The sequence below is a fragment of the Bacillus rossius genome, chromosome 2 (genome assembly GCF_032445375.1).
Source record: "Bacillus rossius redtenbacheri isolate Brsri chromosome 2, Brsri_v3, whole genome shotgun sequence".
Lineage (NCBI taxonomy): Eukaryota > Metazoa > Arthropoda > Insecta > Phasmatodea > Bacillidae > Bacillus > Bacillus rossius.
Window position 1 is genome coordinate 89,918,114 of NC_086331.1, and position 26,388 is coordinate 89,944,501.

Genomic DNA, 26,388 nt, shown 5'->3' on the forward strand with positions numbered 1-26,388 from the left:
ATTTAAGCAGTTTTATTATATAAAAATTGATTACACAGCACTTACTTTGCCCCCAATTCAAGGTTTCAGAGAGGGGGGGGGGACAAAATACCCTTCCCCCCCTGTTGTTGCGCCCCTGCGACGAAGATTTGACTGCAAGGCAGATATTACGTCTCATAATATTAGGCTTTACCAGTGGCAGGCCAGGTTCAGCATCCACGCCGGCCTCCGACCTCGCATGTCGTCCAGCACCCACACGAGGGTCCAGCGCCGACCCCGTGCAATACCCACTCAGCCGACAGTTCATTATTAGCAGCTCCACGTATCAACCAACGTTCGCCTATAACCGATGGGCTATGACAGGCCTTTTACCAGACACTGACCCGCTTCGCCTTCATCGATGTCTCGCTTCCGTGGTGGATCAGTTCCGACAGCGGCTTGGAAAGTGACAAAGACACTATCACAGTTTGAGAAAACATATGCCCCTTTCAAAATGAGGAGATTAGTATTTACAGTGAATTAATTTTTGGCCATAGACGAGTAGCTTACTTGAATTAAAACGGTGTTCAACAAACTCAATTTTGTAATGGAAAGATTCACACGATAATATCCACCGATGCCTTTTAAGAGTAAGACTTTGTACATTATAGATCATGTAAATCAGAAGATTGTTATGTATATCACCTGCATCCAAATAGTGTACTACAATGTACCCTCAAAGACTTGCACACTCCAAGACGAGTAGAATCGTTGGTGGAAATGTGAGGACGCGACACGTTTTATTACGAATTACATCGTCCGGATTTGAACAGAGTACTTCGCTGGTCGGAACGATGTAATGGTACGAGTCACCGGGTGTGGATACGTGGAAGTCAGGTGCAAATCACAAAGTGCATGATGTCCCCATGCACAATCGTCAAAGAGACTAGGCCTACACCAATTACGTACACGACAGTGTACAAGCATAATGGACTTCAGTCCATAACGTCCAGCCCATCGCAAGTTTTCCAATGCCCCATTTCTATGATAGGTACATGCCATGACGTTCATTTACGAACAACAAGGTGGTGAAGAGGCCATGAATCACGTATAAAGGTGTACTAACAACATAAATCCAAAATAACCTGTTTGACAAAGGAACTTCAGTTACAGTCAAAGATTGTGTAACAGCGCCTGCACAGTTAATATGTGCCGACCAGGAATGAAGTTTCCTTGTTCTTTGGCTAAAATTAAAAACATAAACTCACACCAACGCACTATAACAAAATTTAAGACTGATACCGTCACTTTATCACATGAAATTATTAGTCTACAAGATTCGACGCGATATTTAGAATATTGCGACGGGGACACTCATACGTTAGATATCAAGCAAAATGATGAAGAATGAGCTCATATAGATTCGTGTATGTGTACCCGAGATATTTGTGATGTGTACCGCAATATAAGTCTGTTCGAATGTAACTTCTTGCCACTGCAGCACCTCAAAACTCAAGCTAGTTTCAGAAATAAAAAAAAAGGACTGATATTGAAATTTTTTTATTCTGAAAATATTTTTACTGTAGGAATAGGTAACGAACTAGCTTAGTGTAGTAAGCACAGGTAACTTTTTAAAATGTTAATGTAATAAGGGAGAGAAAAAAATATTGTAAAAATGGAAAAAAAATAATAAATGTAAAACCATTTTAAGTAATACTCAGATACTTAAATTTTTATAAAGAAATGTATATGTACAAAATAGTTTAGAAAAATAAAAAAAAAATGGGAAAAGAAAATGTATTTTTATGTATGTCATCATTTCAAACTAAAACCAATGGTTATTTATTCTTGAGTGTGTGTGTAAAAGAAAATTAAATAAAATTTCAAGTTGATTATAAGTATTGAAAATTATCAAGATGACTAAAAGTATTGAAAATATTAATACCTTCAGAAAAGTTAGGTGAGTAAAAATAAACTCGAATGTTAAACAAAAAATAAATATTTAGCAAAGTTATATTTTAATTTACAACAAAAAATGTAAATATATTTAGCAGAGTAATATTTAAATTTATATCAACAAAAAAATTAATATGTAAATATAAAAATAGTAATATTTTAAGTCGAAAGATGTATTTTTATATTTATATAAACAATGCAAGTTTGCCAGCATGCCTGCACATCGACCTCTGAGAGAGGACACAGCAGTGAACTAGCTCCGTCTCGCGTTCTCACGGCCCTGAGCGCTGGTGAGCCTGGGGTTGGAGGGGAAGTAACTGCAAGCGCACACACACTGTCTCGCACGGTGCGCCGGAAAACAGCCGTCGGTGGATTGGCCCCGCCTCTCCTGCAGCCGCGGGGTGGGGGAAAACTGCCGGCACCGACTGGCAGCTGATATACGTGGCGCGGAGCACTGCCCAGGGACACCGCTCCGGGCACGCACACAGTTTACATACATAAAAATTTACAGGACCTCAAATTGCATTTACACAAAACTTATTTACATAATATTACACATACATTTTATTTGCATAATACTACATAAAAAAAAAGTCAATGTTTCAAAATATATGTTTGACCAATCTACGAATCAAACTCAGGTCAATGGAAGCACCAGCGATAAGAAAAGTATCTGGAAACTTATTTTTTTTTGTACTTCTTGGTAAAAGCCACCTAATATTTTTTTTACCGTTAAAATCTTCCAGAAAACACATTCGAGGATAGGCATGTCTTATTTTAGAAACACGAAATAATTCATAGTCCAGTTTCCATTATAGGGCCTATGAAATATTCCTCGATTTTTCTAGATGCACACAACGCCACCGACATTAGCTTTATGCTTTCATGGATCCAGTCTCTTAACATCAGATTATAATGTTCGAAGAAAGCAATTGCCCATTACGTCCTTTGGTTTCATTTTTGTGGAGAATGTACAGTGGAATTGTACTCGCTTCTTAGTTGTGGTTAAACATCTAATCACTGGTAATTTCCATTCGCTGTAAAATGTATTGAACAGTTTATTCTTAATTTCACGAATCGCATGTTCAGTTATTGACGCTTTTTTGGCTGCTAAACGTAGAATAGTTATTGATGTCATACTATACTTTTTCATCAAGGCCTTGAATGATACATTAAAATATTCTTTTCCGTCGTCAGTCTGCAATAATAACAGCCTATGTTTTTGCTTCAATATATCTTCCATCAAATTCGTAATATCAAATGCACTCTTTCGTTTCAAGGGCCTAGTCCAAATAAATTTAGAATAAGTGTTAATAACAAGAAGGTACCTGTAGCCCTTTTTCACACGTGCATATTTGAGCATTTCAATCAAACCAGACTTCCAATTGTCGTCCAAACCTGTTTTCACGATTTTTCGACGAGGAAAGTTGCATCTCGCAGTTTTATGCAACTCGCTCACTATGGCATACTTTGACATAATTATTTTTCAATGTAGCCCACATCCCGTAATTCTTCGATAATGGACACAATCTCTTTGTGTGTGAATAATTCCCCATTCTCTGTGAGGCCATCAAAAGTCTAAGTCTCGAAACTAAATTCATTGGGATCATTCCAGAAAATAATTTTTTTTTACCAGTATCGAGTTTATGTAGTCCAGTCCCCACGATTTCCAAAAAGAGGCTAGCTATAGTTGGATATTTTTTATGTTCACAGTCCTTAAATCTTCGTGACCTTGGGTCGTTGTGTGCGTAAACTGCATGTGTGGCTTTTAGAAGTTTATGATATGTTCGCAAGTCTTTCTCCGAATACCTTCATGGTTTTTTTGCGAAACAATAATTCACTCAGGGCACGAGTTAGTATATTAACATTATCGGTAGGCAAGAAACGTACTTCCTTAAACCAAGGAACCATTTATTTTCCTGTATTTATACTAACTATTAGTCGTGTTGTTTTTTCCAGACACATACGAAGCGAGGTATTCGTTCTTCAGCTGTCCGAGTTCGGGCCCTTTGTCACAACCTTTCTTCCTGAGAAATCTGCCATGTTCTATTTTGACCGCTGGAAGAGCCATTATGATATCATCAGTTTGTTCGAGATTTAGCTTATATTTCGCTGCAGGTGTAGGCGGTCTCTTTTCCTGGATTTCGATTTTAACAGGTTGTTCCTGCTTTTCTTCGCCCCTCCTGGCTATGAAAATATCCAGATGTGCACGTAGGGTTTTCAATTCCTCTTCCCCACAAACTTCATCGGCTAATATAGGCTACTTTGCGAGCACTTACTTTACACGAATGGCTTCGATCACCCCATGCAGATGTTAACGAAATCTTTCTCTCATCCATGATTACTGGGAATCTCCGTTTGTCACCAGATGAGAATTAAGCTTGGATAGAAGAAATCTTAGGTTGTAGTGTCTTTGCGCATTTGATACTTCGATCACGTCGCAAATTTGAGAATCCGAGGCCTCCACGTGTTTGTCAGTGGCTAGTAGGTACTCTAGTAATTCGATTTTCACCCTTTGAGCCAGTAGTGAAAAGTATTTTCGGATATAGGTATCGTGCGACTTGAGAACAGTATGCAGTTCGGTAGTGCGACTGCTACGAACGAATTTCGAAATGCTATGACTTATGTTTGATGATAAACTGATTGAAAACTTGTCTGTACCTCCCCATATATAGAGGTCAGTCCTTGACTATAACTAGGAATACGTGCTCGTTTTTCAGCAAAGGAGCATTTGTCTTTGAATTCCTGGAAAGTTATGTCGGTGTTTACATGATCATTATAAGCATGATGTAGACTAAGTTCATCCATGCGAAAAAGTATTATGATGTTCCGGTTGTCTCGTAGGAGATGTTTCGGTATATGACTGTACGTCTGACACAGGTAAATGCAGTCTATTTCGGCGTGTCTGTCCATAGAAAAGTACTCATGTATTTTCCTTGCTTCTCGCACATGACATCATCGAAAACAAACACGGAATTGGCTCTTGCATCGCTAGGAGGCACCACGCGTGCATTATTATTTAACGGAAAATACTCCAGGCCATCCAACGATTGTATAACCGCAGCTAGATGCTGGTACTTTGGCTGTTGCAGTGACTTTTAATAGATATACACATTTTCGAACCTAGGACCATTTGGTTCTTCCAACAAACTCAGTAGAACACACATTTTGCCACAGTTAGATGGGCCTGCCATAATGCATCACACAGTGGAAGGTAATAATGAGCATTGCTGCGAATCACATCCACTGAATACATCATCTTGTGTAATGCGTACAGGCAAACACACTTCTTGCTTGATAACTTGCATTGCACTGACAAAAATCTATAAAAGAAGGATATTTATAGTTTTTAGCTCAGTACCTATGCTGTGATAAGTTTTGCAAGCAAGTTCGGAGGACCTGTAAACTCGCTGATAAACCAACTGCCTTTCGAGCTACACATTCCCGGCATATGATTCTGTGGTCCAGGAACGAAACTATCAAAACGAAGAGCTCGTGGTGATGTGGGCATTAATTATTTTGACAAAAAGCGCAAGCAGCACGATATAGCTTACAAGCATCTGGAATCTAGGCACTGAACCAACGAGATATTGGCACAGGAAGCCGAATATATAAGTAAATCATCGAACATGGGACTAAGAGAGAAAATCGCAGCATGGGGCGTATCTCAAATCATGAAGGCAAAGACTAGATTATGCACAGGTTCTCGTTGGGCCAGGCCCCGCAAGAGTAAGTCTAGTCTGCGTAAGAACAGTTAAAAGGGTGGTGTACATCCTCTGATTCTGCCTATCTTAGGAACACTGGGAGGAATGCCTGCCACTGCAGTGAACAAAGCTAGGGCAGTCAATACTTCCAAGAACCAGCAGAAACAGTTAAAGGAAGAACCACAACACAATGCCAACATAGAAGCCATTGTCATTGGTAAAATAAATGGAGCAGGACTTTACCTACAGACTCGCAAAGCAGGTTGAGGAATGAGATAAAAAAAAATAAATGAAAAAGCCTAAATTCTTTCCCGAAATGTCCGCTCACCAATATAGATTTAATTAAGTACATTCGAAAATTAAAAATACAAAATTTCCAAGACATGTGTATGTGAGACATGTTACTTAACAAGCCAAAGACTCATGAGCGTGCCATTATTAATTTAGATGTGTCTAAAGGTCCTGGCACACACTGAGTAGCATACATAAAGTCTGTAAAAATTGCCGAGTACTATGACAGTCTTGGAAATTTAAGAACTCCGCCAGAACTTAGACCATACCAGCTGGGCTGGACTACTCCATTGTTCTACAATAAATTATGAAACCGAACCGTCACCTAACTAATCAAACTGCGGTCACCTGTGCCTTCGCTTTATGACATAAAAAATTTGTAGCAAATGTTTGTGCTTATAAAATAACTGTACACATTTGCAAACAAATCAGTCATGTCAATAACAATTATCTTTGTCCGGTCATAGTTCGGAGCTGCGGGCGGTCCATTTCCCGCCCCTAGAGTTGGAAGGAGAATGGTGTATTGGACTCGTAGATTTTCAAACATATAATGCCATACCGAATATTGCCAAAGATAACTACAATATCTGCTTCCTGAAAAGTGATGGGACCGCTCATGACCATTACCTGTTGAGTGATATTGCAAGTTACATCAAGCAAGTCCTGTCTCCAAACACCATTCTTGAATTATGAGATGATTCTAATATGTTACAGTAAATTTGTGTAGTGAACAAAATTAATTTACAAAACCTGGGACCATAGGTACGATGCATGGGTTCGAACTGAAAATATATGCTTCCAAAAATCTCTACATCTCTACACGACCTGTACTTATTATGTCAACGAATGTCATAAGAATAAACTGTAATTTGGCAAATGATGTTTTTACAAACGGTAAAAAAAGTACTTGTATTTACAAGATTTCCACTACCGAACTGCCTGGATATAAGCTCATAAAAGTGCTGCAAAGCATTATTTACTGCCCGGTTATTACCAAGACAGTGAAGAAAGTAGTAGTCTCGTTAGTCCATCATGGCGATAAACTTGTAAATTTTCGCGAAGAAAAAATAACATTATCTCTGCAATTGAAGTGTTGGGCCTGATTTTCGAGACTTATAAAGCAAAAAAAGCAAACGAACCCAGAAACAGTCTGTTACGAGGCAGCAGTGCATTAACACCTCTAAGCATGAAATATCTCTGTGGTATAGATTATAATGTTCACAATTATGGCGGACGAAATTCTCAGCATCGGTGAAAAAGCTGGGTTTAACGACTCATTCAATAAGGTCTAGTACCACTGCTACATGCCATATCTCCAAGGACCATATACACTTCGAAGAGAGATAAGAATTCTATTAATATGACAAGATGTCTGCACACTTCTTACTCAACAGTCGTTTCTACATATAAGAAGCACGTTGACAAAGCCAGAAGGCACAATTCCGATCACAGATTATTCCGACCGAAATGAAATATTGCATTTATTCGAAAGAGTCATGTTTGAGGTTAACAACATTTCTATTGATGAGACACGAGACCCAGGTGTTACTGAAACTATAAAGAATTACATGTCTGAGCTATCTTCATGGTTGATCCGTGGAGAGAGTAGTACTGATACACTCCTCAGTCTCTCTTGATGACTGGGGGTAACTAGGGAATCTTTTGGTTTCAGAAGGCAAAATAATGATTTCGTCTAGATATTAGTACCTCTGTTTTTATTTTACTTTTGATTATTTTTACATGATATTTTATAAGCTGATTAACATATATATATTTAATACTGACATTGATTTAAAATTACCTTATTGAAAGAATGGGCCAGCCCTTATAAAGACAATTTCATGGATCATTAACACAAATTTAAATAAAATTCGTAACAATAAACATGTTCGTGAGTAGTAGTCCCAGAATACGGTGGATCTTTTAAGTCCTAATGAAAAATTTCTGCTGTCTGATCTGTTCAACGTCGTGATTAAATGCTACTCCGAAAAGGTTAAAAAAAACTGATGGCCTGGCGGTTTGACGATTGCTGGACGAAGTGGAACAGCTGACTGGACGTCAGAGGGCCTTAGTCATCCGGCCCTTGGAAACTGATATGGTCCACGGAATGGTTCCAGTTCTTGTAATATGTCCGGTTCTTGGAACTTTCCGGTACTGGGACCCTGTCTGTGAACAGATCCGAAACACATATGTTCAGGACTGATTCACAGACAGTTGGCAAAATAGGCAGAAAATGCCTTCTAATCACGATGATGGTCGGGGAGTAAAAGTTGTAAAAACTCACCAAACAGGGAGATGGCTTCTAGGATCAGCCCGGGTGCTGGGCTCGCGAACTCGCGGTTGTCGCGGATGTTTCCATGATTAAAAAAATTAATAAATTATGATGAATAAAACATGAGTATTCCTACGAGGTAGAGCTACATGGACTGACTAAAGGCTAATCACTACAGTTGTGAGAATCATATCCCTCGTCTAGCTGATAACATCTTAAAATAAAAACAGAGGGTTGTCCTGGTGACGGAGATACGAAGTGGTCAGTCCAGAATCGCGGCACGCAGTAAGTTTGGGGCGGCAGCGACTCGTAACTAAAAGGCGAAGTTAAAGATCAGAAAGGGGGGGAGGCTTCGGCTTTCGGACCGAAAGGTTCAGAAGATTACCGAGGGGCTTGTCGAGAAATACTGACTTCGATATTTCGAAGTTGGTGGTACTGGCCGATGTCAGCGCTACCTACTGAGGTGTGTCTGGACCAAGTAGAGGTCGACTCACACGAGGCGACTGTTAGCAGCATGGGGCTTATGGGGCGGACTAGGCCAGCACTCTGGTGGCCTGCGAAGGAACTACCGGGTACGGGTTACTGCGGGAGATGCCAGAGGGCAGGCATTTAGCGGGTGTTCAAACACCCAGGGGAAGTGATTCGCAAAACTACCACTAGGGTGCATGAGCAGTACTTTTTGGGACTGGAGTCGTGGACTTGGGACAGGCCGACCTTGGCCGGGGTTAGTGGCCAGTCAGTGGTCTGGCCAGTGTTCCCAGGAAAACCTGGAGAAGGGTGGTGGGTGGACTCTGCTGTGACAGTGAGAACGATGCTCTACTGAGCCCAGAGGCATAACTGTATGTTGGTGAAAATGATTCGAGATCATGTCCTGAAGTGCTCGCGTCAGGGGAGGTCTTAGAAGTATCCTGCCCTGAGAGCTTGCAGGACATAGCAGTTCTTGTCACGGCTCGGAGGCGAATTACAGGTGATGTTCGTGCGCCAAGGCGGGAATAAAAGGATACACAGTCTGACTCTCAAAAGACTCGGCAAAAATCAGATCTAGGGCTGGAAAAAATTGGGGAGGCAGGCCTGACAAAAATTAAACTGGAGTGTACAGTAGGAGGAACAAGTTTAAGTTCTTGCAGCAAAATAATGACTGGTGACATTATTTTGTTCTAAAAATGCAAATTTAAAATTGTGCCAAAAATACTATTTAGCAGCACATACTCCCCAATGAAAGGCGGAGCCAGGGTAAGAAACCAACACTGATGCATAATACGTCAGGGAACTGACAGACCTACCCTGTACCAGAATCGACTAACGTAAACTACTTACAATAAATGAGCTCGCTGACTCTCATTAATGCCTTGCTTTGGCGGTAATACACATTAAAGAATATTAATCATTAAGTGGGTCCACTAGAAACCCTTTTAGTTATTAAAAACAAATCTTAAATTTAAAGAAAATGTATCATTATACATATTTATTCAATGCTATATTAATGAAGTAAGATTCATCATGTTGATCTCAGATATGGGACATTATGTAGAATCTCAAAGTGGGCGCTATAAGGGAGGCCGAAAAGCACTGAAGGAACTGTGTCCTAGGAAACTCAGTGACGAAGGGGCATTGTAACCACTGTAAATGGGTATGGTAGCCAGGTAAATTGGTATGGTATCCCTGTATATGAGCGTGGTAGCTCTGTATATGAGCGTGATAGCTCTGTAACTTACAAACTTAATGGGAATATAACCTTGGTACATGTTTCTCTGTCCGTCCACAAGAAGTCGAAGGCATAGAGTCGTGGCTCTGCACAATATGACGATGGATCAGGCGAAAGAAATGGATTTATTACTTGCTTGGAAAGCGAAGTACACCTCGGCCCCGGATACCTACATTTATTAACTCGGGTTTGAAACCCGAAAGATCAACGTAATCCGATGAAAAATGGATAATGTAAAAAAAATTATACTAAAAAAATGAAGTTATCCTTGCACTCAAATTTAATTAATAAAAAATATATATGTAAAATTGTAACACCTGATATTATAGTCCTAACAAACATAACTAACTTTAAATTAATTTTAATTTCGCCGTCGGTTCTTCCATGGCGGGTATAAAAGTTCACACTGTCTGAGAGGGGGTTTGAACCTAGGTCGTCCAAAGGTTGAGTGCTGGGGATCTAACCCAGTGACACTCGGTGGTCATAGGATGTTTCACCTAGAGGACCGGGTCGTGGCTCGTTGGCGCAGAGGACCCTTACTTCCATGCTGCTCGGTGGCTAGCTTGACCTAGCTAGACTTTTAAGAATACACACAAAAAATGAAACCTAGATGCCACCTTGGAAGTCACAATTGCGAAACAATGTAAAATGTTATCATCATAATGATTCAAAATATACTACTAACTTTGGGGAGAGTGAAATAAAAAAACGTTAACTTTAAAATTTTGTACGCATAGATGTACGAGCTGCAGTGCTCAATTTTTTGTACGTAGCTGTACATCACCTGATAAAAACTTAATGTTAAAAAAATTTAAAGTAATAAATTGTTTACTTAAAAAAATCATAATTATAAAAATATTATTTACTTACTTTGGGAAGTTTAAACTTTATAGCTTGTTTGCTTACATGTACGTCGACGTAAAAAAGAAAGTACTCTATCTTTAAAAAATTCATCATCGCAGTGCTAGCACATAAAAGTGTGGGGAAAATTCGACCGACACAATGAAAATTTAGTTTAATAAACCTTTCGTTGAAGGTGGGAGTGACTGCACCTCTCGTTGGGTGATCACAAAATTAATATAAAAAAAAGCTAGGCACATGGATGGGTAGTTAGATTAGTTGTGTATGGCAACACACTTTAATTATATGGTTAAGTATATTCACGTTGCTTGTGAGCGATGCAAATGGATTAGAGTACTTGTGTATTTCACTTAAAAGTATATTCTTAATTTATATTACGTAATGAATTGACCCTTTTTTAGCTTTATTTTATGCATTATTAAAAAAATTAATAGTTAAGTTTAAGATGCTTAGAAAATGTAAACAATGGCAGTATCTTACCATGAGCTAAAACTAAATATTTTTATTATTATATTATTTGTATTATTTATATTATTATAAATTATATATTATGTTATATTTTAAGTTCCCTTTAGATTAAGAAAATACTTTTTTTGCTAAATTTGATGCAGTATAGATTATTCCTAGTGCATGTTTCGGTGACTTAAAAAATATAAGTATATTATTAGGATATACAAAGCATGGCTGGCTTGTTTACAAATACGAGGGAAGTGGGAGGAGCACACAGGAGGGGTGAGGGGGTTCCGCGCGGTTGGCGGCCCTGTCATGAGGTGAAAAGATAACATGGCAGCGCGCGTAGGCGCCAGGGGATAAACAACAAACGAACATCCGAAAGAACGACTATACATACGCTCGGTGGCCTGGAAGTAGGGAGGGAGAGAGAGGCCTTGTGCGTGACTGATAACGCTTCGCGCGTGGGTGCGCTCAGGTGACGCGCCGAAGGCCGGCTACGGCCCGCGAGAGGCGGAACTGAAAAGACGTCTCACGAAAAACTAAACTGAATATCGCATAGAGATTTTACACTGGAAAAGTGACAGATAGTCTCGTTACTTCATACGAATAGTGCCAGCTTAAAATTCGTTTCAAAAAATTATATATATATATATATATATATATATATATATATATATATATATATATATACTAGCTGCCCGACCCGGCTTCGCACGGCTATACTAATGGAAAAAAATTAAGCCACATCACCCATTTACAGTAATGGTAAATAATAAAAAAATCAGTGAAAATTTATTACAATGCTGTATAATGTACCGGAGAGAAAATGAATAGCACCGATGGTTTCCCGACTCGTGCACGCAACGTACAACTGATGTACCCGTACTTCGCTACGGCAGTCTACAGGCAGATCACGCTTGCGCCGCTCATTATACTTGCCCCTCCTTGTGGGTACGCCACTGCCGCGCGATGCTCGTTGCCATGGAGACGCAGAAGGCATAAACAATGCAAAATCCTGTTGCCTTGTTTTAACCACCCATGGGATCTAATTTTCGGAAAATGTCATCCTGCGTAACATAAGGAACATTACTGTGAAGTTTCAAGTCTGTAAAATATAAATACTTGAAAAAAAAGGGTAATTTTTGATATTTAGATACCAGCTAAATTTCAACGGTGATGAGGACTACACTAACAATGAAATAGTCGTTGTCATAGAGACGAATGAAGCATCAACAAAGCAACAGCCGTTGCCATGGTGATTTCCTACCAAAAAATGGAAATTTTGATATATTACCCCCCCCCCCCCCCACCGAAACTCCCCTTGGGATCGGATTTCCGCAGAATCCGTTCTTAGTGAGCGTCTACATCACAAAATGAATAATTATGCTAAATTTCAAGTCAATTGGGTTTATAGTTTTAGAGATCTCGTGATGAGTGAGTCAGTGAGTGGTATTTCGCTTTTATAAATCGCAATAAATTAAAATTGCGACTATAATTTGAGATTTAAACTATCCTATCTCTCAAGTTGGATCGAACTGCACATGGTGTGCGAATTTTATTATAATCGGTTAAGTGGTTTAGGAGTCCATTGAGGACAAACATTGTGACACGAGATTTATATATATTAAGATATATATATATATATAAACAATAAAAATATTTTTTTTTTGTTTTGTAATATTACTGGTATTGCTTATAGACGAAATCACATACTACCTTAAACTAAAACAGCAGGCTCTGCTACCATTTTTTGTTATACTCCTCAGTCTCTCTTGATGACTGGGGGTAACTTTTGGTTTCAGAAGGCAAAATAATGATATCGTCTAGATATTAGTTCCTCTGTTTTTATTTTACTTTTAATTTTTTCACATGATATTTTATAAGTTGATTAACAAATATATATATATATATATATATATATATATATATATATATATATATATACAACATTGACATTGATTTAAAATTACCTTATAGAAATAATGGGCCGGCACTTATTAAGACAATGTCATGGATCATTAACACAAATTTAAAAAAAATTCGTAACAATAAACATGTTCGTGAGTAGTAGTCCCAGAATCAGGCCCTCCCACATCATTCTTTGGACTCCGTTGTTAGAGGTTATGATGATCCCCCCCCCCCCCTTCCCCAATTATTTATACTAAAAAGATTTAAAAAATTTTTTTGGCTTCTATGTATATTGTTGTAGCTATATTAATTCTTAACCTTAATCACAATTATTTTTCAAACACACATTGAAAATAGTTTTAAGTCAGTGTTAAGATTTTCAACGTAAATTTATGTTGAATAATGTCAAATAAATGAGTGTAACATGGTGTCACGTCGGATGTTGGTGGTTTTGAAACTCACAGTTGTAGATTCAGACACGTTCTGTACGCACAGCATATTCCGAATCATATTACTCTGGTGTGATATTTCGTCGGTAACTAAAATTAGGCCTGATTGTTTAACTGTTTTCTAAGATTTATTTTAAAATTATCCACTTTTTTTGTTTTAATTTGTTTCTTCTTTCCTTCGCTGGGCCCCTCGACTCACGCCTCCCCCCCTTCCCCTTGACACGCGGGCCGCGTTGCCGTAGCAACGGTAGCACCGGCCATGTGGGGGCCCTGCCCAGAATACGGTGGATCTTTTAAGTCCTAATGAAACATTTCTGCTGTTTGATCTGTTCAACGTCGTGATTCAATGCTAGTACGAAAAGGTTTAAAAAACTTAAGGGTTGGCGGTTTGACGATTGCTGGACGAAGTGGAACAGCTGACTGGACGTCAGAGGGCCTTAGTCATCCGGCCCTTGGAAACTGATATGGTCCTCGGAATGTTTCCGGTCCTGGGAACTGTCCGGTTCTTTGAACTTTCCGGTACTTTGACCCTGTCTGTGAACAGATCCGAAACACATATGTTCAGGACTTATTCACAGACAGTTGGCCAAATAAGCAGAAAATGCCTTCTAATCACGATGATGGTCGGGGAGTAAAGGTTGTTAAAACTCACCAAACAGGGAGATGGCTTCCAGGATCAGCCCGGGTGCTGCGTTCGCGAACTCGCGGTTGTCGCGGATGTTTCCATGATTAAAAAATAATAATAAATTATAATGAATAAAACATGAGTATTCCTACGAGGTAGAGCTACATGGACTGACTAACGGCTAATCACTACAGTTGTGGGAATCATATCCCTTGTCTAGCTGATAACATCTTAAAAGAAAACGGAGAGGCGTCCTGATGATGTACCTTTATGCCCTTTGGAATCCAGCGCATATCTGCTATGTTTCTGTTCAGTACATGAAAATTTTTTTAAACATAGTATTGTCAGTTTATGTAATCTGTCCACTAAATATTGTGTGCTTGTATACTTAGCCACATGTTTTTTTTTTCCATGTTCAAGGTTTCTGCGTCTAGTGTGCTGTATGGCGTTCCAGCCCTCCTGTTGTGCATATAGTGCACTCAGCTTCGTCTGTTTTTTCTTCTGGTAAGTTTTATATAGTTTTTCATCCACATGTATGTATATATGTTCGTGTATGTTAATATTGATGTATGCTTATTTGTTTGTATGCTTGTTGTCTGTGAGTATGTATGTTTGTTTCTGTGTGTGTGATGTACCTACACATGTTTGTATGCACATATGTTTGTTTGCTTATTTATTAATTATTTTTTGTATGCTTGCTTTTCTGTGAGGTGGAATGTTTTTATTTAAATTTTATATAAATTTTAAATTTTTTTCTGATCTTCTAGCATAAAAAAATACAGATTTTAAGATGTCGGCAATAACGATAATTGCAAGTTATGTTGTGCTCCTTAATCACTACACACAAAGAGGCTATTCATGTACGCAAAATATGCTTCAAGCATTTAGATTAACGTGAAAGGTTTAGCAGCCTCACTTGTCTTCAGTGTTTGGAAAAACAAGTGAGATCTGCAACCATGCTACTGATTGAATGGAAATGCCACAGCTTGATGAAAATAGTCACCCACGGGTTCTTTAGTTCAAAAATTTCCACTGTGCCGATAAGATGCCTATTGTTTATGAATATTTGAGGCTAATCTCGAGAAAATACATACATGCCAAATGAACCCTGATGAGATATACACGCTGCAGTACATAAACATAAGGCTTACAGCTACTGCATTTATGTGAAAGCCGATAACTCCGTAATTCCTGCAAACCTTACTTCTTCTCTTCCACCAGGGACTGAAGTGTATAAAGGTTGTGATGCAGAGGACAAGTTAATTTACCGCATTGTCGAAATTGAACATGATGTGCAAAGAATATTTTCTACGTCTGTTCCCATGACTCCACTCTCGCAAGCACAAAACACTGCTTTTCTGCAAGTGAATTGTTGTTGCAACTGTTGTGGAAAGTTTGGAGGGACTGCAAAGAAAGTCCGTGATCAACATCACTTCACTGGCGAATATCTGGGAGCTGCATGTAATGATTGTAACCTTCTGAGTTGCAGACACAATGTATTTGATTGTATTCTTCCAGAACTTGGCACACTAACAGAACTTCATTATCAGGAACTGCGGCACGACAGTAAAGATATAATTATAATTCATAACTCTGAGTAAAAGCTGATAACTTTTTCCAAGAAGTTGTGTGATAAGTTCAGTATCCAGTTTGTCGATACGTTCCGCTTCATCAGCCATGGTCTCGCTTCTCTCGCCGAATTTTTGGCTGCAGACCAGTTTATAAGTACTGCTGAATTTCCCGCACCTAATGAGCTAGAGTTGGTCACCCACAAGGGAGTCTTCCCGTACAATTTTGTTGATTCTTTTGCTTTGTTGGAAGAAACTAATCTTCCATGATTGATAAGTTTTACAACATTCTAACTGATTCTGGGATTTCCTAGGCAGATTATGCACACTCACAAAAGTTTGGGGCAAGTTTCAGTGCACTACTATGGGGGACTTTGCTGACCTGTACTTGAAGAAGGATGTCCTGATTCATGATCTATGCTTAGAGACATACAGTCTAGACCCCTCTGACTACATTTCGTGTCCTGGGTTCGTTTTCGATGCTATGATTCGCACCACAGGAGTAAAAATTGAGGTTTTAACTGGTTATGATATATTTATATATTTTTATAGAAGCAGGTATTCGGGGTAGCGTAGTGCAAATCATCAAAGTCATTGTGTGGCAAACAAAAGCTACGTGCCAGAGACATGCATGCATCCAAGCTATCCATGTTTCTGGAGTATATTGATACAAACAATTTGGATGGATGGGCAATACCTTTGCCGCTCCCTATTCGTCATTTATAATGGGGCAATGTAGATATTGAAATTATGTGCTACAGTTTCGAGTGTAATGTAGAGTACTTTCCATAGATCCATGAAAGTCACAAAGATTTTCCGTTTATTCCCATCAATCAGTGTCCGCCTGATACCAACAATCAAAATTGATGACTACACCGGAAAATAAAGATCACTACACTGTGCATTACATTAACCTCTATCATGCAGTATCGCATGGGATGAGAGTGACGAAAATACATCTTGTCCTCCAGTTTGAACAGTCGGCGTAGTTGGAGCCATATATTCGTCTCAACACCAACAAGCACAAAGCTGCAGCCAACGAGTTTGAAAAGAAGATATTCAAGCTTGCTATTAACTCTAATTTGGGGAAATTGATGACAAACATAGACGTAGGCTCAAAATGGATTTGGTGTACTCCGATAAGCAGTTTAAGAAACTGGTGTGCCGTCCATCCTTCAAGAATCGCACGATAAACGAACAAAATTTGTATTTTGTCCAATTGAATTATGAAACCATAGTTTTTGATAAGCTGATATATGCAGGGCTCGCAGTACTTGACCTTTCAAAGGTTCTCGTGTATAATTTCCACTATAATATCATGAAACCCAGATATAATTTAAACATTCATCTAGCCTACATGGACACAGACAGTTTTTTTTTATGAAATATAAACAGCAGACTTTTACTTTGACCTCAAGGCCGAACCTTTAGTGATGTCAGAATTCGACACCAACTGCTACTCTTCCGACCACCATTGCTTCTTCCCCAACAACAAACAGGTCGTTGGAACGTTTAAGGATGAGTGCGGAGGGAAAGTGATGAGTGGTTTTGTCGGTTTGCAGGCTAAACTCTATGCTTACAAGTGTGGTGGCATGGTTGAGAAAAAAGCCAAGGGCATCTAGTGCTGTGGGTCAAAAACCACTTTAAATATAGCGATTACCTTGATGCCCTGCCAGACTACCACACAAGGAGGGTTGCAGTTAGGGCCATATGTTCGAGGCAGCATATAAGCTATAGTGAGTGTACAAATAAGGTGGCTTTAACGTGGGATGACGACAAGCGCATGATATGCGAGGACAGTATCCACATGCTCTCCCACGCTTAACTTGGTGACGACAAATAAGTATTTATTTGGTTTTCTGTGAATAGTTGGGTATATATAATTTCTATAGTTTATAAATAGTTTCTGTTTTGTGCATAGTTTTTGTTTTTTTGCATAGTTACTGTTTTTGTATATTGTTTCGATTGGTGTGAATGGATATTTCTCATCTTGAGATTTTATTGTTGTGAAGTGAATTGTTAAAAGTTTTACTTTATTTTATTAAATGTGATTTTACCTGCATACTGCTTATTATTTTAACATATAACCAGCATTCCTCAAGGCAATCATACCAAAATTGGACTATGAGAAGAACGAAATGTAAAATATTTTGCAAACATTAAAATATCTGCTTCCATGCAGATTTTAAATATGAATACCCAAACATGGTCCTGCTTAGAAGAGTGAAATGTAAATATATATGCAAACATTAAAATATCTGCTTTCATGCAGCTTTTAAACACGAATATGCAAACATGGTCCTGATTAGAATAGAGAAATGTAAATATTACTTGTGAGTAAGAACTCTGAATAATTTCTGGTACTGAACGGTGTGATATCTATGATGACAGCATAAACAAATTGTTGCAAGAAAAGTTTTTAAGAATTATTACTTCACTTTAACCATTGAATGTGTAATGATGGGATGGTTAATTTTAAATATAACATATATCTCAAAATATACATTTAGATATAATATATGATTATGTCTTTAAGAATAAAATGGTTGTCACGACCAAAATCATAAACAAAATTGTTGAGTATTTTGTGGATTTTATTGATTTTCAAAAAGTTGTGGATTTTTTTTGGTTTATTTATGAAAAAATTGTGTATTTTTTACAAATTTGTGGATTTTTTTGGTCTATAAGGTTTATAATAACACTGGTACATGATAGAAACTCCACCTTACATTCACGACCTTTAGGAACCAACACAAGAAACAAAGATGGCGACATCCATCAGATGAAATCAAGATGGTGGTCTCCAGCAGACGAAATAAATATGGCAATGCCAATGTAACGATAAGTGCAACGCACATGAGTGGGGTTGTTTGTTGATTATTTCATCGTAACAAAAAGTGAAACGTGAGGTGCTCGATTCCAAGATTGTGGTATAATTCAATTAAAATTTTATTAATTTTCTTTTTAATTTTTCCAATTATATAATTTTTTCATGATGGCAGATGCAACGAAAGGTATAACGTGCAGGAGTGGGGCGTTAGATGTTGTCATCGTTACAAAAAGTGCAACGCAAAGGAGTGGGGCGTTCGATTGAAAATACGGAAATATCTAGAAAACAAAAAGATGGATGTGACGTCATAATTAAAATGGTGGATTTTTCTAGAACATAAAATGGCCGAATGTCCTAGAAAACAAAATGACGGAATCCATGATGGCCGCCGGAAGTTATTTATGGCTTCATTCAAGATGGCCGCTGCGAATCCCTAAATCTCGTGCCATGAAATAGTGCACTAGGACACACCAAACCTACATACTCTTAAAGTCCCATACAAACTTACGTATTACTAGAAAAATAGCATACTTAAGTTGCGAGTGGCTAATTAAAAATCTTGACAATCCACATTTATTGTTTCCAATCAAATCTGTACTTAATCTGTTTCCATTTATGAACACGTTTAAAAATTGATGAAATCCTTCAAAAATAGGACGCAAATAATTGGCAAAGAGACACATATATTCTTACGGTCCATAGGTTATTTACACACCAATTTTAATGTGTATGAACAAAGCTGCAAAATTGTTGGCATTTTCTAAAAAAAAAATCCTCATTTCAGAGAACTCAACTGAATGATACAATTTTTAAGACTCGTGGATAATGGGACTCGCAGTATTTTATGGCCCATGCATAAAGAGACAAAGTATTGAGGCCCTTTGTAGTGCCACATGTAGGAATATTTGCAAGATGAGACTTTTTAACGATTGAAGAATATGGAAGAGTTCTTTTTATTTAAGCGATTGGAATGAGATTGGAACTACGGAATCTTAAGATGGTGGTTTTACAAGAGCCTTAACTTTACCTCACTATAGGTGTTTGTATCCAAAGTGTAAATCGCTAACCAAATAATTATCTTATTTTTTGAAACAAAAGTAATTTTTCTAAAATATTTCTGATTGGCTGTGAAAAATCAAAGTAAGGATATTTGTCTGTGTATCTCTTTTTGTGTTTGGGAGCACGCATGTGTATGTGTATATCTATGTGTATTCCAGTTATTATACAAAATATGCATTGAGTCTCAAAAAGTGTTTAAATGTAGAGGAATGAAAAAAAATAGTTTGTAGACTAATGGTCCTAAATTGATATAATTATTTAATATACTAGCTGTGTTGCCCAGCTTCGCATGGATAGATAAAAAATTTTACCAAGCAATTTTAATTTAAAACTTAGTATAAAAAATAATGTTTCATGTAAAATATGTAAAAAAAAAGTGATAATTTCCTATAATAAATTTAAACATTTTGTGGCCACAGAAATTTTATATATAAAAGGCCCAGGCACTGATAGAGTTAAGGGCGAGAAAAGGAGATAGTTTTTTTTTTGTTTTTAATCTCAGTTGAATTTTGATTCCCATCTTATTTTCAATGAAAAGTGTGCTAAATTTAATCAAGAAATATCATTGTACTTTTATTAAGTGTTGGTGATAATAAATGGGGTGATGTTTCGAAATATCAAATAGAGGGATCGGAAGGTATGTTTTTTTCCTAAGTCACGGGTAGACAGTGATTTTACTCTTATTTTGAATGTGAAGTGAACAAATTTGCATAATGACGTACCAAAAAATCTGCTTTAAGGGGTGGTAAATACGATGATTTTTTTTTTTTTTTTTTGAAATATTATGTAGACTTGGCCTTCGTTTTGTTTTAAAAGTCAGGTGTGCAAAATTTCATTACGCTCGAAGTAAAACTATTTGTATAAAAATTAAACACATAAACACTCTTCTATTATTTATATATTTTATGTATTGACATGAAAACTTAAATTGCGAAACGATTTTTAAAATTGATGATATGCCTTTTATAATTTTTCTTTTTATTTTGCCAAACAAATATTTTAATATAGGTATATAATGAATCAGGAAATATATCCAGGTATGCCTTTTTGTATATTAAAATATATATTAAGATATAATGGCGTGTAACATCAGTAAAATTGTTATATTTGAGGCTTCTAGTTGTTTCTATAGCTTCTAATAATATAAGTGTGGAATTGGAATTAATGTGGAATTTTGCCTTGATTTAATAGCGTATGTACGAGGGTCATTCTAAAAGTAAAGAATTTTTGTTTCTCTAGAAATTTTATTTAAGATAGTGAAATTTAACTTAGTCTTTAACACATACGATAACTTAGCTATTTTTCTACTTTGTCGCCAAACAAATTAAAAAATTTGTCTAGGCTTATCACCATTATTCTATGCTTTCTGCATACTCAGTTACCGCCAAATTGTTGAACGAGTCATTAACAACCTCTTTAAGTAGGCTGTTCCTTTCATAGCAGTTCGGAGCGTTCCTCATCATTTATATTCTTTGGACCGCCATTAAGCATGTTGCATCAACTCTGAGGGTCATGAAAGCAGGTCGTGGTGCTTAGTGAACGCCTGTGTGTTTGCAACCCGCATGCATCACTCGCAAGGCTGGTAGTCTAGTTTCAGTGTTTACGCAGCTGTTTGACGATAACTCAGTGTGCAGAAAGCATAGAAAAGTTGGTGATAACGCTACAACAAATGTTTGAATGTGTATGGCGACTACTTAAAAAAATAGCTACATTATTATAATTATGTTATGTTAAAAAAAGTTTTTTTTTGTAGCTACAAAACTAAAAAGCGGACAAATCGTGGTTGCCAAAAGGCATGCTACAACATAGCTTTAAGATTGGGGACCAGGTCCTTTGGCAATAATTTATCTTACCTGTTTTTGGACGAAAAATACAGGTAGCAAGCTTACACCTTAATATAAAATCGAATCTTGGGCAAAAACACTGTTTTTATGGTGCACCCTGAGAGTAACAGGTTGTTCCTGAAGGAACATGTTACCCATCTTAAGCTTTTGTACATCAACATGTAGTTTCTACCACTTAATGTTTATGCTAGCTGCCCCTCCAATTTTTTTAGATGTTAAATTATGTCTAATTATTGTTACTCTGTTACCCTGCAGTTAGATATAATCACCAAGTTATTATTTCACGTTCGTTTCTCGCTAGTATTACCAGTCCTCTGTTAACATTCTTCCAAGATTGGCATTAATAAATTTTTAAGTTAGGGAAATTATGTTTTCTTTATTAAATATGTTGTAGTAAGTTGATTTAGAAGCTTAATTTCTGATTTTACGTTAATACCAATATTGATACTTATTTTTGTTAAAGACTTTGATAATTCATTATGTTCTTCTGATTATTCCTGGCCATCTTTTGTTGGTTTTCTCTGTGAGATCTTGGTTATTTCTGGCGAGACTCCTGATGATATTCTTCCAGTGTTTCTGGTTATTCCTGAGAAAAAATATTCCTACATGTATATTTTTCTCAAAATTAGACAGGCAAATGTATTCGGAATTTCGTTTAGTTAGTGAATTTCTGCTACCAAATCAGCCCTTACACAGCCTGAATGTGTCTGGCCACTGACTGGAGGTGTATAGCCAACAACTGGATGTGTCTGGCCCCCGACTTGATGTGCCTGGCCAACCGAATGATGTGCATGTCCACTGACTGGAGGTGTCTAGTCGACATCTGCACGTGCCTGACCACGAATTGGATGTGACTGGACATGCCTGACCCCAAACTGAATGTTCCTGGCCGCTGAACTCATGCCTAGTCACTGACTGGAGGTGTCAAGCTAATATCTGGATGTACCTGGTTAATTGACTGGATGTGCCTGGCCAACAACTCGATGTGTCTGACCACCAACTGTTCGTGTGTAGCCATTAACTCAATGTGTCTGACCACCAACTGTATGCGCCTTACCACATACTGGACATGTGTTTCTGGCCCCTGAATAGACCTGCCTGTTTACAGACTGGGTGTACCCTGCCACTAACTGGAGAGTTAGTCTGACCAACCGACTGGATGTTCCTGGCCACCGATTGGATGTGGCAGGTTAATCGACTGCCATGTAGAGATGCCCTGAAAACAAATGTCAAGGCATGCAATGGAGTCGCTTCGCCTTCTAAGAAGACTGTAGATCTGAGAAACGCTTGTATCTGCTTGTTTTTTGTACTTTAAGAATTTCTGAAAAAAAAAAAATTTATTTGCAATTTACTTTTTTCTCGAACCTGTCTTTTTGGTCATTTTAATTAAATTATCTGTTATTGCATCAAACAACGACCTAACTGAGAACGTATACAGATCGAATCAATCATTATTTTAACAAGAGATTTTTTAATAATTTTGGGAATTTTTTAAATTCTAGCTTTAAATTTACAGAATTTCAAGATGGCGGCCAAGACTGCCGACAATATGGCGGACGCCATTGTAATAAATACTACTGCACTCTATCGGGCAAAAATTAAACTAATATGGTGACAACACCCCATAGCAGACGAAAATGAGATGGCAACCTCAACCAGACAAGAAAATGGCTGGTCCAATATTGCCGCCAAGACATCATAGTGACTGGCATAATATCTGCCTTGTTATTAGTGGTGGTAGGTTAGTCTGCCGGTGACTTCTGTGGAGAAAGTATCCGTCGCCATTTTTAATCGAATGACCTTGTCGGATTTGAACTGAGGACGGACTCTATGTGATTTTTATTAAAGTTTTATTAATTTTTTTTTTTACAATTTTAAAAACTTCCTCAAAGTTAAAGCATTAAAAATACAGATGTTCAATATGACTGACATTACGAAAAGTGCAATGGTGACGTCAAACACATCCAATTTGGTGACCGTAACAAAATGTTCATCATTCTAGAATCCAAGACGGTGGGTGTGACATAAGCAAGGAATTTTTCTAATTTTAATTAATTTGTAATTTTTTATTAATAAATTATATGTTTACTCTCGCAGGGAATCCAACCGAGGATGTGGATGGATTGAATAACGAAAAATTTCAAGTTAACCGTTTTTTTAATTTTTGGAAATTTTTGTGTAATTTTCGGCCAAAATTTAAGGAATTTCAATTTTACAGTCAAGGTCAAGGCCATGACTTCTGATAGGGCTTTTGTGGAAAATTTCCCCTCTCGATGGAAAATGTCCTCTCTCGATGGAAAATTGCCAATTCCGATGGAAATTTGGCACCTCTGAGTTTTTTGAGGGAAAAATGGGAACTTTTTTTTAAAAATTGATTTTTTTCCCCCTATAAATAGAGAAATTTAATAGGAATTTTGGGGAGTTTTGAGTCAGTTTTGAGGAATTTTGAAGAAATTATTACATTAAGATGGCCACCGTGACGTCACAATACAAGATGACAGACATCGGCACCAGGCCACACACTCCTATTGTGCCAGAACATACCAAAGTATACTCACTCACCAAATGCTTAAAACAAAACGGACACTTATGCACACTATGCCTACAAATTATTTTCTAATATGGTGTCTTTGCCTGAATACAATTTGGTGGTTCATTTTGTAATCTTAGGCGCAAATTACGTGCACGTAATGTATAATGCTTTGTTGTATGCACTATGCTCCCTTTGCCCGAATGAAATATGAATGGCCTTTACTGAAACTAAGGGTGACATTCTCTGTCTGTGGTTTACTCTAGTTACGAGCTTGGAAATGAAAGATGATACCAGAGCCTATAGCATATGAGACACTTGCATAAATGGTGGCTGATGGTAGTGGATCCTACCAACGACAGGCAGGATAACTGCACACAACACTAGTGCCCAAGAAGACGACACATCATTAAATATGTTTAACTGTAGTATGCTGTGACCACCATTTCTTGATTAAGATGGTGCCCTCTAGCAGATGCCATTTTTACTACAGCTTTTCATAATGATATAAATGTTTTTATTCCTTATATATTCTCTCTTATCTAAAGTGATAAATCAGCCCAATACTGGTTTTTATTAAAATGTTAAAAATGGGTTATTTATTGATATTCAAACGACTGATAATAAAGGGTGATTGATAAATGGTGAGATTGATTACGTAATTTGCATATCCATCCTGTAGGCCAACATCTATTTCTCCCCTTTCTTACTCTAAACAAATTTACATACGTAGATATATATATGGTTAGTAAGGCAAACCAACTACCTTAAATGTTTAAGAAATGTTTTAATTCTGCTACTTCAGGTTTATTGGTGCCTTTCAAAAATTGGTTTACACATTACTCAGTAGCCACAAGCACTTCCACGATTACTCAGATGTTAAGTACACAGTCCACAGTCCACACACTTACACATTAATCCAACATCAACTAATCGTTGTGAACCTAGCTCACTGTCGCTTTGGCACGCAAACACTTCATCCCGTAACTCATAAGTCACGGGCTTGAAAACTTAATAAATACACGAGTCTCTCACTTGCGTGGTACGCAACAACACTCACAAAACTAAATGGTGGCCTTTCTTCAAAATTTCATATTCAAAAGTCAATTTTTAAATCATAACAAATCCGAACTCTAATGCTTTTTTAATACCTAGAGAAATACAACAAATTCGAGACTGCTCGACTGTTATTTGAATAGTTGTCATGGGACTTAGAACCAAATGAAATGAATGCCGTGTATTAGAAAATTCTTTAAGCAACGATTCTGTAATTGGGCGGATCTGAGCTCAATTTATTCTTGTATGTACAGTTGTCTTGAACGATTTAGCGCATAATATCGCGACTATTTTTCCTTGTAAACTGTAAACTACACAGGTCTTCAAGCCTAAAAGAGTTTCTAGTCCAGAATCTCACTTCTGGGGAAAAGCGGGAGGGAAATTTTCAACATGACTATATGAAAATATACCAATGATGCCACATCCCATAAAGCATGCCAGGTCTCATAAACGTGCACGACATGTAACATTATCTTATTGAAATATTGTTATGTTTCTGCATTAACACGCGAGAGCACTTGAATACGTTTGTTCTGAATGGGATCTTGCGTCGGAGTTGGAGGGTTGGTACTACGGACCACGGAATGTCGCGGCAATTGCGCAGTTTGGTGAAAGGCAGGAGGCAGCTCACCTTCAGCAGGTTCTCTATCTCGAAGGAGTTGGTTCGCGACGTGGACTTGCCTCCCGGGTCGCTGGAAGGTGCTGGTGAGCTCTCGGCCTCCGACGAGTACAACTCCTTGCCTGCGACAGCCACCACCGCGCGCCGAGTGAGCCAGGTTTGTAACAAACCAGCATAACAGGGCAGTTTATTCCACAATAGCAGCCTAACAAACAAACGATAAATCGTGAAAATTATAAAATAAGACAATTTCGTCAAATTTGTTTTTAATTCTGTTGGCAACTGAGTCAACTGGAAGGTTTAGGACCAACAAAAAGTTCATTTAAATAATTTAAAAATTTACTTTCCGTTTAGGGAACGGTGTAACCAAGTGGCAAACGTGTGTTTAATTGGCAGGAAATTCTAAACAAACAGTGCAATCATAGAAAAAAATCTATGAGGAAGCATACATCATGATAATTACACAGTATCAAAGTGATCGAAATGCATGTAACAATCTTAGCTTTTTTCCAATATGTTCCCATACAAAATGGTTCCTTGGGGTGGGCGTCCCTCCTAACACCCCAAAAATATTAATAAACTACCTAGCTTTGAAGCTCTTGCATTATATCATAAGCTAGTTCTTATTATGCTGTGCTATACCAAAATAGCCTGTATAAGTTAGGCTTTTTCTTGCATTAATTATTACCTATATTAAAAA

At 37.7% G+C, this 26,388-nt stretch overlaps 1 protein-coding gene across 1 annotated transcript in view; it reads right to left on the reverse strand.

Annotated features, from left to right (window-relative positions):
* The window catches only part of LOC134529449 (protein still life, isoforms C/SIF type 2), a 496,520-nt gene that overhangs the window by 127,941 nt on the left and 342,191 nt on the right, over window positions 1-26,388 (reverse strand). The window contains exon 10 of the mRNA XM_063363556.1: window positions 25,701-25,810. Coding sequence (XP_063219626.1) covers window positions 25,701-25,810 — 110 coding nt within the window. The remainder of the gene's footprint in view (window positions 1-25,700; window positions 25,811-26,388) is intronic.